The 14,641-nt window shown below is 57.9% G+C and overlaps 1 protein-coding gene across 3 annotated transcripts in view; it reads right to left on the bottom strand.

The window, feature by feature from the left end:
* shmt1 (serine hydroxymethyltransferase 1 (soluble)) overlaps positions 1 to 14,641 on the bottom strand; it is an 88,010-nt gene that overhangs the window by 58,514 nt on the left and 14,855 nt on the right. For all 3 annotated transcript variants that reach the window (XM_090197962.1, XM_090197963.1, XM_090197964.1), the window contains exons 3-5: positions 14,057 to 14,202; positions 13,488 to 13,603; positions 11,123 to 11,283 (exon numbers count right to left, since the gene is read on the bottom strand). In XM_090197962.1, coding sequence (XP_090054088.1) covers positions 11,123 to 11,283; positions 13,488 to 13,603; positions 14,057 to 14,202 — 423 coding nt within the window. The remainder of the gene's footprint in view (positions 1 to 11,122; positions 11,284 to 13,487; positions 13,604 to 14,056; positions 14,203 to 14,641) is intronic.

Here is a 14,641-nt window from a genome sequence, read left to right as displayed (position 1 = left end):
CGCCCAGGCTCCTCTCTCTACGCCCAGGCTCCTCTCTCTATGCCCAGGCTCCTCTCTCTATGCCCAGGCTCCTCTCTCTATGCTCCTCTCCCTATGCCCCGGCTCCTCTCCCTATGCCCTGGCCCCTCTCCCTATGCCCTGGCTCCTCTCCCTATGCCCTGGCTCCTCTCTCTAGGCTCCTCTCTCTATGCTCCGGCTCCTCTCTCTATGCCCCGGCTCCTCTCTCTATGCCCAGGTTCCTCTCTATATGCCCCGGCTCCTCTCTCTATGCTCCTCTCTCTATGCCCCGGCTCCTCTCTCTGCTCCTCACTCTATGCTCTGGCTCCACTCTCTGTGCCCCGGCTCCTCTCTCTATGCTCCGGCTCCTCTCTCTATGCTCCTCTCTCTATGCCCCGGGTCCTCTCTCTGCTCCTCACTCTATGCTCTGGCTCCACTCTCTGTGCCCCGGCTCCTCTCTCTATAGCCCGGCTCCTCCCTCTATAGCCCGGCTCCTCCCTCTATAGCCCGGCTCCTCTCTCTGCTCCTCACTCTATGCTCTATGCTCCTCTCTCTATGCCCCGGCTCCTCTCTCTATGCCCCGGCTCCTCTCTCTATGCCCCAGCTCCTCTCTATACGAGTCTGCTCCTCTCTCTATGCTCCTCTCTCTATGCTCCGGCTACTCTCTATGCTCCTCTCTCTATGCTCCTCTCTCTATGCTCCTCGCTCTATGCCCCGCTCCTCTCTCTATGCTCCTCTCTCTATGCCCAGGCTCCTCTCTCTATGCCCAGGCTCCTCTCTCTATGCCCTGGCTCCTCTCTCTATGCTCCTCTCCCTATGCCCCGGCTCCTCTCCCTATGCCCTGGCTCCTCTCCCTATGCCCTGGCTCCTCTCTCTATGCTCCGGCTCCTCTCTCTATGCCCAGGTTCCTCTCTCTATGCCCCGGCTCCTCTCTCTATGCTCCTCTCTCTATGCCCCGGCTCCTCTCTCTGCTCCTCACTCTATGCTCTGGCTCCACTCTCTATGCCCCGGCTCCTCTCTCTATGCCCCGGCTCCTCTCTCTATGCCCCGGGTCCTCTCTCTATGCCCCGGGTCCTCTCTCTATGCCCCGGCTCCTCTCTCTATGCCCCGGCTCCTCTCTCTATGCCCGGGCTCCTCTCTCTATACTCCGGCTCCTCTCTCTATGCTCCGGCTCCTCTCTCTCTGCCCCGAATCCTCTCTCTACGCCCCGGCTCCTCTCTCTACGCCCCGGCTCCTCTCTCCATGCTCTGGCTCCTCTCTATATCGAGTCTGCTCCTCTCTCTACGCTCCTCTCTCTGTGCTCCTCTCTCTGTGCCCCGGCTCCTCTCTCTATGCCCCGGCTCCTCTCTCTATGCCCCGGCTCCTCTCTATACGAGTCTGCTCCTCTCTCTATGCTCCGGCTACTCTCTATGCTCCTCTCTCTATGCTCCTCGCTCTATGCCCCGGCTCCTCTCTCTATGCTCCTCTCTCTATGCCCCGGCTCCTCGCTCTATGCCCCGGCTCTTCTCTCTATGCTCTTCTCTCTATGCTCCTCTCTCTATGCTCCTCTCTCTATGCTCCTCGCTCTATGCCCCGCTCCTCTCTCTATGCTCCTCTCTCTATGCCCAGGCTCCTCTATGCCCCGGCTCCTCTCTATACGAGTCTGCTCCTCTCTCTATGCTCCTCTCTCTATGCTCCGGCTACTCTCTCTATGCTCCTCGCTCTATGCCCCGGCTCCTCTCTCTATAGCCCGGCTCCTCTCTCTATAGCCCGGCTCCTCTCTCTATGCTCTTCCCTCTATGCTCCTCTCTCTATGCTCCTCGCTCTATCCCCGCTCCTCTCTCTATGCTCCTCTCTCTATGCCCAGGCTCCTCTCTTTATGCCCCGGCTCCTCTCTATACGAGTCTGCTCCTCTCTCTATGCTCCGGCTACTCTCTCTATGCTCCTCGCTCTATGCCCCGGCTCCTCTCTCTATAGCCCGGCTCCTCTCTCTGTGCCCCGGCTCCTCTCTCTATGCTCTTCCCTCTATGCTCCTCTCTCTATGCTCTTCCCTCTATGCTCCTCTCTCTATGCTCCTCGCTCTATCCCCGCTCCTCTCTCTATGCTCCTCTCTCTATGCCCTGGCTCCTCTCTCTATGCTCCTCTCCCTATGCCCCGGCTCCTCTCCCTATGCCCTGGCTCCTCTCCCTATGCCCTGGCTCCTCTCCCTATGCCCTGGCTCCTCTCTCTAGGCTCCTCTCTCTATGCTCCGGCTCCTCTCTCTATGCCCCGGCTCCTCTCTCTATGCCCAGGTTCCTCTCTCTATGCCCAGGTTCCTCTCTATGCCCCGGCTCCTCTCTCTATGCCCCGGCTCTTCTCTCTGCTCCTCACTCTATGCTCTGGCTCCACTCTCTGTGCCCCGGCTCCTCTCTCTATGCACCGGCTCATCTCTCTATGCCCCGGCTCATCTCTCCATGCTCCTCTCTCCATGCTCCTCTCTCCATGCTCCGGCTCCTCTCTCTATAGCCAGGCTCCCCTCTCTATAGCCCGGCTCCCCTCTCTATAGCCCGGCTCCCCTCTCTATAACCCGGCTCCTCTCTCTATAGCCCCGCTCCTCTCTCTATAGCCCGGCTCCTCTCTCTATGCTCATCTCTCTATGCCCCGGCTCCTCTCTCCATGCTCTTCTCTCTATGCCCCGGCTCCTCTCTCTATGCCCCGGCTCATCTCTCTATGCCCCGGCTCCTCTCTCTATGCCCCGGCTCCTCTCTCTATGCCCCGGCTCCTCTCTCCATGCTCCTCTCTCTACGCCCAGGCTCCTCTCTCTACGCCCAGGCTCCTCTCTCTACGCCCAGGCTCCTCTATCTACGCCCAGGTTCTTCTCCCTACGCCCCGGCTCCTCTCCCTACACCCCGGCTCCTCTCCCTATGCCCCGGCTCCTCTCCCTATGCCCCGGCTCCTCTCCCTATGCCCTGGCTCCTCTCTCTAGGCTCCTCTCTCTATGCTACGGCTCCTCTCTCTATGCCCCGGCTCCTCTCTCTATGAGTCTGCTACTCTCTCTATGCCCCGGCTCCTCTCTCTATGAGTATGCTCCTCTCTCTATGCCCCGGCTCCTCTCTCCATGCTCCGCTCTCTATGCTCTGGCTCCACTCTCTGTGCCCCGGCTCCCCTCTCTATAGCCTGGCTCCTCTCTCTATGCCCCTCTCTCTATGCCCAGGCTCCTCTATACGCCCCGGCTCCTCTCTCTATGCCCAGGCTCCTCTCTCTATGCCCCGGCTCCTCTCTCTATGCTCCTCTCTCTACGCCCAGGCTCCTCTCTCTACGCCCAGGCTCCTCTCTCTACGCCCAGGCTCCTCTCTCTATGCCCAGGCTCCTCTCTCTATGCCCAGGCTCCTCTCTCTATGCTCCTCTCCCTATGCCCCGGCTCCTCTCCCTATGCCCTGGCCCCTCTCCCTATGCCCTGGCTCCTCTCCCTATGCCCTGGCTCCTCTCTCTAGGCTCCTCTCTCTATGCTCCGGCTCCTCTCTCTATGCCCCGGCTCCTCTCTCTATGCCCAGGTTCCTCTCTATATGCCCCGGCTCCTCTCTCTATGCTCCTCTCTCTATGCCCCGGCTCCTCTCTCTGCTCCTCACTCTATGCTCTGGCTCCACTCTCTGTGCCCCGGCTCCTCTCTCTATGCTCCGGCTCCTCTCTCTATGCTCCTCTCTCTATGCCCCGGGTCCTCTCTCTGCTCCTCACTCTATGCTCTGGCTCCACTCTCTGTGCCCCGGCTCCTCTCTCTATAGCCCGGCTCCTCCCTCTATAGCCCGGCTCCTCCCTCTATAGCCCGGCTCCTCTCTCTGCTCCTCACTCTATGCTCTATGCTCCTCTCTCTATGCCCCGGCTCCTCTCTCTATGCCCCGGCTCCTCTCTCTATGCCCCAGCTCCTCTCTATACGAGTCTGCTCCTCTCTCTATGCTCCTCTCTCTATGCTCCGGCTACTCTCTATGCTCCTCTCTCTATGCTCCTCTCTCTATGCTCCTCGCTCTATGCTCCTCGCTCTATGCCCCGCTCCTCTCTCTATGCTCCTCTCTCTATGCCCAGGCTCCTCTCTCTATGCCCAGGCTCCTCTCTCTATGCCCTGGCTCCTCTCTCTATGCTCCTCTCCCTATGCCCCGGCTCCTCTCCCTATGCCCTGGCTCCTCTCCCTATGCCCTGGCTCCTCTCTCTATGCTCCGGCTCCTCTCTCTATGCCCAGGTTCCTCTCTCTATGCCCCGGCTCCTCTCTCTATGCTCCTCTCTCTATGCCCCGGCTCCTCTCTCTGCTCCTCACTCTATGCTCTGGCTCCACTCTCTGTGCCCCGGCTCCTCTCTCTATGCTCCGGCTCCTCTCTCTATGCTCCTCTCTCTATGCCCCGGCTCCTCTCTCTGCTCCTCACTCTATGCTCTGGCTCCACTCTCTGTGCCCCGGCTCCTCTCTCTATAGCCCGGCTCCTCCCTCTATAGCCCGGCTCCTCTCTCTATGCCCCGGCTCCTCTCTCTGCTCCTCACTCTATGCTCTTTGCTCCTCTCTCTATGCCCCGGCTCCTCTCTCTATGCCCCGGCTCCTCTCTCTATGCTCCGGCTACTCTCTCTATGCCCCGGCTCCTCTCTATACGAGTCTGCTCCTCTCTCTATGCTCCTCTCTCTATGCTCCGGCTACTCTCTATGCTCCTCTCTCTATGCTCCTCTCTCTATGCTCCTCGCTCTATGCCCCGCTCCTCTCTATGCTCCTCTCTCTATGCCCAGGCTCCTCTCTCTATGCCCCGGCTCCTCTCTATACGAGTCTGCTCCTCTCTCTATGCTCCTCTCTCTATGCTCCGGCTACTCTCTCTATGCTCCTCGCTCTATGCCCCGGCTCCTCTCTCTATAGCCCGGCTCCTCTCTCTGTGCCCCGGCTCCTCTCTCTGTGCCCCGGCTCCTCTCTCTATGCTCTTCCCTCTATGCTCCTCTCTCTATGCTCCTCGCTCTATCCCCGCTCCTCTCTCTATGCTCCTCTCTCTATGCCCCGGCTCCTCTCTATACGAGTCTGCTCCTCTCTCTATGCTCCTCTCTCTATGCTCCGGCTACTCTCTCTATGCTCCTCGCTCTATGCCCCGGCTCCTCTCTCTATAGCCCGGCTCCTCTCTCTATAGCCCGGCTCCTCTCTCTGTGCCCCGGCTCCTCTCTCTGTGCCCCGGCTCCTCTCTCTGTGCCCCGCTCCTCTCTATACGAGTCTGCTCCTCGCTTTATGCTCCTCTCTCTATGCCCCTCTCTCTATGCTCCGGGTCCTCTCTCTATACTCCTATCTCTATGCCCCGGCTCCTCTCTATGCTCCTCTCTCTATGCCCCGGCTCCTCTCTCTATGCCCCGGCTCCTCTCTCTGTGCCCCGCTCCTCTCTATACGAGTCTGCTCCTCGCTTTATGCTCCTCTCTCTATGCCCCTCTCTCTATGCTCCGGGTCCTCTCTCTATACTCCTATCTCTATGCTCCGGGTCCTCTCTCTATACTCCTATCTCTATGCCCCGGCTCCTCTCTCCATGCTCTTCTCTCTACGCACCGGCTCCTCTCTCTATGCCCCGGCTCCTCTCTCTATGCACCGGCTCATCTCTCTATGCCCCGGCTCATCTCTCCATGCTCCTCTCTCCATGCTCCGGCTCCTCTCTCTATAGCCAGGCTCCCCTCTCTATAGCCCGGCTCCCCTCTCTATAGCCCGGCTCCCCTCTCTATAGCCCGGCTCCCCTCTCTATAGCCCGGCTCCCCTCTCTATATCCCGGCTCCCCTCTCTATAGCCCGGCTCCTCTCTCTATAGCCCGGCTCCTCTCTCTATGCCCCTCTCTCTATGCCCAGGCTCCTCTATAGCCCGGCTCCTCTCTCTATAGCCCGGCTCCTCTCTCTGTGTCCCGGCTCCTCTCTCTATGCCCCGGCTCCTCTCTATACGAGTCTGCTCCTCTCTCTATGCTCCTCTCTCTATGCACCTCTCTCTATGCCCCGGCTCCTCTCTATGCTCATCTCTCTATGCCCCGGCTCCTCTCTCTGTGCCCCGGCTCCTCTCTCTATGCCCCGGCTCCTCTCTCTATGCCCCGGCTCCTCTCTCTATGCCCCGGCTCCTCTCTCTATAACCCGTCTCCTCTCTCTATGCCCCGGCTCCTCTCTCTATGCTCCTCTCTCTATGCTCCGGCTACTCTCTCTGTGCCCCGGCTCCTCGCTCTATGCCCCGGCTCCTCTCTCCATGCTCCTCTCTCTATGCACCGCCTCCTCTCTCTATGCCCCGGCTCCTCTCTCTATGCCCCGGCTCCTCTCTCTATGCCCCGGCTCATCTCTCTATGCCTCGGCTCCTCTCTCTATAGCCCGGCTCCCCTCTCTATAGCCCGGCTCACCTCTCTATAGCCCGGCTCACCTCTCTATAGCCCGGCTCCCCTCTCTATAGCCCGGCTCCCCTCTCTATAGCCCGGCTCCCCTCTCTATAGCCCGGCTCCCCTCTCTATAGCCCGGCTCCCCTCTCTATAGCCCGGCTCCTCTCTCTATAGCCCGGCTCCTCTCTCTATGCCCCTGCTCCTCTCTCTATGCCCCGGCTCTTCTCCCCATGCTCCTCTCTCCATGCTCCGGCTCCTCTCTCTATAGCCCGGCTCCCCTCTCTATAGCCCGGCTCCCCTCTCTATAGCCCGGCTCCCCTCTCTATAGCCCGGCTCCCCTCTCTATAGCCCGGCTCCCCTCTCTATAGCCCGGCCCCTCTCTCTATAGCCCGGCTCCTCTCTCTACGCTCATCTCTCTATGCCCCGGCTCCTCTCTCCATGCTCTTCTCTCTATGCCCCGGCTCCTCTCTCTATGCCCCGGCTAATCTCTCTATGCCCCGGCTCATCTCTCTATGCCCCGGCTCATCTCTCTATGCCCCGGCTCATCTCTCCATGCCCCGGCTCCTCTCTCCATGCTCCTCTCTCCATGCTCCTCTCTCCAAGCTCCGGCTCCTCTCTCTATAGCCCGGCTCCCCTCTCTATAGCCCGAGTCCCCTCTCTATAGCCCGAGTCCCCTCTCTATAGCCCAGCTCCTCTATACGCCCCGGCTCCTCTCTCTATGCCCCGGCTCCTCTCTCTATGCTCCTCTCTCTACGCCCAGGCTCCTCTCTCTACGCCCAGGCTCCTCTCTCTACGCCCAGGCTCCTCTCTCTACGCCCAGGCTCCTCTCTCTACGCCCTGGCTCCTCTCTCTATGCTCCTCTCTCTATGCCCCAGCTCCTCTCCCTATGCCCCGGCTCCTCTCTCTACGCCCAGGGTCCTCTCTCTACGCCCAGGCTCCTCTCTCTACGCCCTGGCTCCTCTCGCTACGCCCTGGCTCCTCTCGCTACGCCCTGGCTCCTCTCTCTACGCCCTGGCTCCTCTCTCTACGCCCTGGCTCCTCTCTCTACGCCCTGGCTCCTCTCTCTATGCCCTGGCTCCTCTCTCTATGCCCTGGCTCCTCTCTCTATGCTCCTCTCTCTATGCCCCGGCTCCTCTCCCTATGCCCCGGCTCCTCTCCCTATGCCCCGGCTCCTCTCCCTATGACCTGGCTCCTCTCTCTAGGCTCCTCTCTCTATGCCCCGGCTCCCCTCTCTATAGCCCGGCTCCCCTCTCTATAGCCCGGCTCCCCTCTCTATAGCCCGGCCCCTCTCTCTATAGCCCGGCTCCTCTCTCTATGCTCATCTCTCTATGCCCCGGCTCCTCTCTCCATGCTCTTCTCTCTATGCCACCGGCTCCTCTCTCTATGCCCCGGCTAATCTCTCTATGCCCCGGCTCATCTCTCTATGCCCCGGCTCATCTCTCCATGCCCCGGCTCCTCTCTCCATGCTCCTCTCTCCATGCTCCTCTCTCCAAGCTCCGGCTCCTCTCTCTACGCCCTGGCTCCTCTCTCTATGCCCTGGCTCCTCTCTCTATGCTCCTCTCTCTATGCCCCGGCTCCTCTCCCTATGCCCCGGCTCCTCTCCCTATGCCCCGGCTCCTCTCCCTATGACCTGGCTCCTCTCTCTAGGCTCCTCTCTCTATGCCCCGGCTCCTCTCTCTATGCACCGGCTCCTCTCTCTATGCCCCGGCTCCTCTCTCTATGAGTCGGCTCCTCTCTCTATGAGTCGGCTCCTCTCTCTATGCTCCTCTCTCTATGCCCAGGCTCCTCTCTCTATGCCCCGGCTCCTCTCTCTATGCCCCGGCTCCTCTCTCTATGCCCATGCTCCTCTCTCTATGCTCCGGCTCCTCTCTCTATGCTCCTCTCTCTATGCCCCGGCTCCTCTCTCTATGCCCCGGCTCCTCTCTCTATGCCCCGGCTCCTCTCTCCATGCTCTGGCTCCTCTCTCTATGCTCCTCTCTCTGTGCCCCGGCTCCTCTCTCTATGCCTCTCTCTCTATGCTCCTCTCTCTATGCCCCGGCTCCTCTCTCTATGCCCCGGCTCCTCTCTATACGAGTCTGCTCCTCTCTCTATGAACCTCGCTCTATGCCCCGGTTCCTCTCTCTATGCTCCTCGCTCTAATGCCCTGGCTACTCTCTCTATGCTCCGGCTCCTCTCTCTATGCCCCGGCTCCTCTCTCTATGCTCCTCTCTCTATGCTCTGGCTACTCTCTCTGTGCCCCGGCTCCTCTCTCTATGCCCCGGCTCCTCTCTCTATGCCCCTCACTCTATGCCTCTTTCTCTATGCTCCTCTCTCTATGCCCCGGCTCCTCTCTATGCTCCTCTCTCTATGCCCCGGCTCCTCTCTCTATGCCCCGGCTCCTCTCTCTGTGCCCCGGCTCCTCTCTATATGAGTCTGCTCCTCTCTCTATGCTCCTCGCTCTATGCCCCGGCTCCTCTCTCTATGCTCCTCTCTCTATGCTCCTCGCTCTATGCCCTGGCTACTCTCTCTATGCCCCGGCTCCTCTCTCTATGCTCCGGCTACTCTCTCTGTGCCCCGGCTCCTCTCTCTATGCCCCGGCTCCTCTCTCTATGCCCCGGCTCCTCTCTCTATAACCCAGGCTCCTCTCTCTATGCCCCGGCTCCTCTCTCTATGCCCCGGCTCCTCTCTCTATGCCCCGGCTCCTCTCTCTATGCCCCGGCTCCTCTCTCTATGCTCCTCTCTCTATGCTCCGGCTACTCTCTCTGTGCCCCAGCTCCTCGCTCTATGCCCCGGCTCCTCTCTCCATGCTCCTCTCTCCATGCTCCTCTCTCCATGCTCCGGCTCCTCTCTCTATAGCCCGGCTCCCCTCTCTATAGCCCGGCTCCCCTCTCTATAGCCCGGCTCCCCTCTCTATAGCCCGGCTCCCCTCTCTATAGCCCGGCTCCCCTCTCTATGCCCCGGCTCCTCTCTCTATGCCCCGGCTCCTCTCTCTATGCTCCTCTCTCTATGCTCCGGCTACTCTCTCTGTGCCCCAGCTCCTCGCTCTATGCCCCAGCTCCTCTCTCCATGCCCCGGCTCCTCTCTCCATGCTCCTCTCTCTATGCTCCGGCTCCTCTCTCTATGCCCCGGCTCCTCTATCCATGCTCCTCTCTCCATGCTCCGGCTCCCCTCTCTATAGCCCGGCTCCCCTCTCTATAGCCCGGCTCCCCTCTCTATAGCCCGGCTCCCCTCTCTATAGCCCGGCTCCCCTCTCTATAGCCCGGCTCCTCTCTCTATAGCCCGGCTCCTCTCTCTATAGCCCCGGCTCCTCTCTCTATAGCCCCGGCTCCTCTCTCTATGCCCCGGCTCCTCTCTCTATGCCCCGGCTCCTCTCTCTATGCTCCTCTCTCTACGCCCCGGCTCCTCTCTCTACGCCTCTCTCTACTCCTCTCTCTATGCCCTGGCTCCTCTCTCTATGCCCTGGCTTCTCTCTCTATGCCCTGGCTTCTCTCTCTATGCCCCGGCTCCTCTCTCTATGCCCCGGCTCCTCTCCCTATGCCCCGGCTCCTCTCCCTATCCCCCGGCTCCTCTCCCTATGCCCTGGCTCCTCTCCCTATGCCCTGGCTCCTCTCTCTAGGCTCCTCTCTCTATGCTCCGGCTCCTCTCTCTATGAGTCTGCTCCTCTCTCTATGCCCCGGCTCCTCCCTCTATAGCCCGGCTCCTCCCTCTATAGCCCGGCTCCTCCCTCTATAGCCCGGCCCCTCCCTCTATAGCCCGGCTCCTCCCTCTATAGCCCGGCTCCTCCCTCTATAGCCCGGCTCCTCCCTCTATGCTCCTCTCTCTATGCCCCGGCTCCTCTCTCTATGCCCCGGCTTCTCTCTCTATGAGTCGGCTCCTCTCTCTATGAGTCGGCTCCTCTCTCTATGCTCCTCTCTCTATGCCCCGGCTCCTCTCTCTATGCCCCGGCTCCTCTCTCTATGCTCCGGCTCCTCTCTCTTTGCCCCGGCCCCTCTCTCTATGCCCCGGCTCCTCTCTCTATGCCCCGGCTCCTCTCTCTATGCCCCGGCTCCTCTCTCTATGCCCCGGCTCCTCTCTCTATGCCCCGGCTCCTCTCTCCATGCTCTGGCTCCTCTCTATACGAGTCTGCTCCTCTCTCTATGCTCCTCTCTCTGTGCTCCTCTCTCTGTGCCCCGGCTCCTCTCTCTATGCCCCGGCTCCTCGCTATACGAGTCTGCTCCTCTCTCTATGCCCCTCTCTCTATGCTCCGGCTCCTCTCTCTATGCCCCGGCTCCTCGCTCTATGCCCCGGCTCCTCTCTCTATGCTCCCCTCTCTATGCCCCGGCTCCTCTCTATACGAGTCTGCTCCTCTCTCTATGCTCCTCTCTCTATGCTCCGGCTACTCTCTCTATGCTCCTCGCTCTATGCCCCGGCTCCTCTCTCTATAGCCCGGCTCCTCTCTCTATAGCCCGGCTCCTCTCTCTATGCTCCTCTCTCTATGCCCCGGCTCCTCTCTCTATGCTCCTCTCTCTATGCCCCGACTCCTCTCTCTATGCCCCGGCTCCTCTCTCTATGCTCCTCTCTCTATGCTCCTCTCTCTGTGCCCCGGCTCCTCTCTCTGTGCCCCGGCTCCTCTCTCTGTGCCCCGGCTCCTCCTCCTGTTGTTGTTGTTGTTTACCTTGTAGGGCATGGACTCAAAGAAGGTGGATGTGTTGTTGTTGTTGTTTACCTTGTTGGGCATGAACTCAAAGAAGGTGGATGTGTTGTTGTTGTTCACCTTGTTGGGCATGGACTCAAAGAAGGTGGATGTGTTGTTGTGTCTCAGTATGTGTGTTATTGTTGTTGTTGTTGTTGTTGTTTACCTTGTAGGGCATGGACTCAAAGAAGATGGATGTGGCAGAGATCTTCTTCTTGTCCGTCATGAAGCCGTGCGTCAGGTGACCTCCATCAGGGAGGTCCAGACCCATGATCCTCCCATGAGGCTCCACGATCGCCGTGTACACAGCAAAGTTAGCAGGGGAGCCTACAAACACATCGCCTAGTTAGACCCTACAGAGCTGTACTGGGATGGCCTGGTTACACCTAGTTAGACCCTACAGAGCTGTACTGGGATGGCCTGGTTACACCTAGTTAGACCCTACAGAGCTGTACTGGGATGGCCTGGTTACACCTAGTTAGACCCTACAGAGCTGTACTGGGATGGCCTGGTTACACCTCCACCTAGTTAGACCCTACAGAGCTGTACTGGGATGGCCTGGTTACACCTCCACCTTGTTAGACCCTACAGAGCTGTACTGGGATGGCCTGGTTACACCTCCACCTAGTTAGACCCTACAGAGCTGTACTGGGATGGCCTGGTTACACCTCCACCTAGTTAGACCCTACAGAGCTGTACTGGGATGGCCTGGTTACACCTCCACCTTGTTAGACCCTACAGAGCTGTACTGGGATGGCCTGGTTACACCTCCACCTAGTTAGACCCTACAGAGCTGTACTGGGATGGCCTGGTTACACCTCCACCTAGTTAGACCCTACAGAGCTATACTGGGATGGCCTGGTTACACCTAGTTAGACCCTACAGAGCTGTACTGGGATGGCCTGGTTACACCTCCACCTAGTTAGACCCTACAGAGCTGTACTGAGATGGCCTGGTTACACCTCCACCTAGTTAGACCCTACAGAGCTGTACTGGGATGGCCTGGTTACACCTAGTTAGACCCTACAGAGCTGTCTGGGATGGCTTGGTTACACCTCCACCTAGTTAGACCCTACAGAGCTGTACTGGGATGGCCTGGTTACACCTCCACCTAGTTAAACCCTACAGAGCTGTACTGGGATGGCCTGGTTACACCTCCACCTTGTTAGACCCTACAGAGCTGTACTGGGATGGCTTGGTTACATACCTAGTTAGACCCTACAGAGCTATACTGGGATGGCCTGGTTACACCTAGTTAGACCCTACAGAGCTGTACTGGGATGGCCTGGTTACACCTCCACCTAGTTAGACCCTACAGAGCTGTCTGGGATGGCTTGGTTACACCTCCACCTAGTTAGACCCTACAGAGCTGTACTGGGATGGCCTGGTTACACCTCCACCTAGTTAAACCCTACAGAGCTGTACTGGGATGGCCTGGTTACACCTCCACCTTGTTAGACCCTACAGAGCTGTACTGGGATGGCTTGGTTACATCTCCACCTAGTTAGACCCTACAGAGCTGTACTGGGATGGCCTGGTTACACCTCCACCTAGTTAGACCCTACAGAGCTGTACTGGGATGGCCTGGTTACACCTCCACCTAGTTAGTGTCTCTACGGTGTGTGTGTAGTGTGTGTGTGTGTCTCTGTGTAGTGTGTGTGTGTCTGTGTGTAATGTGTGTGTCTCTGTGTAGTGTGTGTGTGTGTGTCTCTGTGTAGTGTGTGTGTGTCTCTGTGTAGCGTGTGTGTGTGTGTGTGTCTCTGTGTAGCGTGTGTGTGTGTGTCTCTGTGTAGTGTGTGTGTGTCTCTGTGTAGCGTGTGTGTGTCTCTGTGTAGCGTGTGTGTGTGTCTCTGTGTAGTGTGTGTGTGTCTCTGTGTAGCGTGTGTGTGTCTCTGTGTAGCGTGTGTGTGTAGTGGGGGGGGGGGGGGGGGGGGTACTACCTGAGTATGTGTTACTGTGTAGTGGGGAGGGGGGGGGGGGGGGGTACTACCTGAGTATGTGTCTCTGTGTAGTAGGGGGGGGGGGGGGTACTACCTGAGTATGTGTTACTGTGTAGTGGGGGGGGGGGTACTACCTGAGTATGTGTCTCTGTGTAGTGGGGGGGGGGGGGTACTACCTGAGTATGTGTCTCTGTGTAGTGGGGGGGGGGGGGGGTACTACCTGAGTATGTGTCTCTGTGTAGTGGGGGGGGGTACTACCTGAGTATGTGTCTCTGTGTAGTGGGGGGGGGGGGGGGTACTACCTGAGTATGTGTCTCTGTGTAGTGGGGGGGGTACTACCTGAGTATGTGTCTCTGTGTAGTGGGGGGGGGGTACTACCTGAGTATGTGTCTCTGTGTAGTGGGGGGGGGGGGGGTACTACCTGAGTATGTGTCTCTGTGTAGTGGGGGGGGGTACTACCTGCGTATGTGTCTCTGTGTAGTGGGGGGGGGGGGGGGTACTACCTGCGTATGTGTCTCTGTGTAGTGGGGGGGGGTACTACCTGAGTATGTGTCTCTGTGTAGTGGGGGGGGGGGGGGGGGGGGGTACTACCTGAGTATGGCTGTACGTTAACTCCCCACTTGTCAGCGTCCAGTCTGTAGGCCTCCAGAGCTCTCCTCTGACACAGACGCTCCAACTCATCAACATGTTCTGTACCGCCGTAGTACCTACACACACACACACACACGAGGTGGACACGAGGGTTATATATCCCTGAGAGAATGGGTTTGGTTGTGGAGACCAGAGATCTCCAGGGTTATCTATCCCTGAGAGAATGGGTTTGGTTGTGGCGACCAGAGAGATCTGGGTGAGAACACACACACACACACACACACACAACATATTGTTGAGATGCATGTTTCCATGTCTGTCTCTGTGTGTGTGTGTGTGTGTGTGTGTGTGTCTCACCCAGATCTCTCTGGTCTCCACAACCAAACCCATTCTCTCAGGGATAGATAACCCTGGAGATCTCTGGCTCCACAACTAAACCCATTCTCTCAGGGATAGAGATAACCCTAGATATTCTGGTGTCTATACTCTAACCACCTAAAGCCATATAGTCTATACTCTAACCACATAAAGCCTAAACTTTTGCTACAGAATGAGATTGCTTTTCTTACCTCTGTCCAGGATACCCCTCTGAGTACTTGTTGTTCATACAGGAGCCCAGGGCTTCTAGAACAGCTCTGGAGGTGAAGTTCTCTGATGCGATCAGCTCCAGGCCGAAGGTCTGACGGTGCTTCTCTCTCTTGATGATGGAGAACACCTAGATAATACACACAATACACCGATTCATTATAATACACCTAGACAATACACCGATTCATTATAATACACCTAGACAATACACCGATTCATTATAATACACCTAGACAATACACCGATTCATTATAATACACCTAGACAATACACCGATTCATTATAATACACCTAGACAATACACCGATTCATTATAATACACCTAGACAATACACCGATTCATTATAATACACCTAGACAATACACCGATTCATTATAATACACCTAGACAATACACCGATTCATTATAATACACCTAACACAATACACCGATTCATTATAATACACCTAGACAATACACCGATTCATTATAATACACCTAGACAATACACCGATTCATTATAATACACCTAGACAATACACCGATTCATTATAATACACCTAGACAATACACCGATTCATTATAA

Source organism: Oncorhynchus mykiss, chromosome 13 (assembly GCF_057628025.1).
Source record: "Oncorhynchus mykiss isolate SJ-2025 chromosome 13, ASM5762802v1, whole genome shotgun sequence".
Taxonomy (NCBI): domain Eukaryota; kingdom Metazoa; phylum Chordata; class Actinopteri; order Salmoniformes; family Salmonidae; genus Oncorhynchus; species Oncorhynchus mykiss.
The sequence above is the reverse complement of the archived record's forward strand: the minus strand, read 5'-3'. Positions and strand labels throughout refer to the sequence as shown.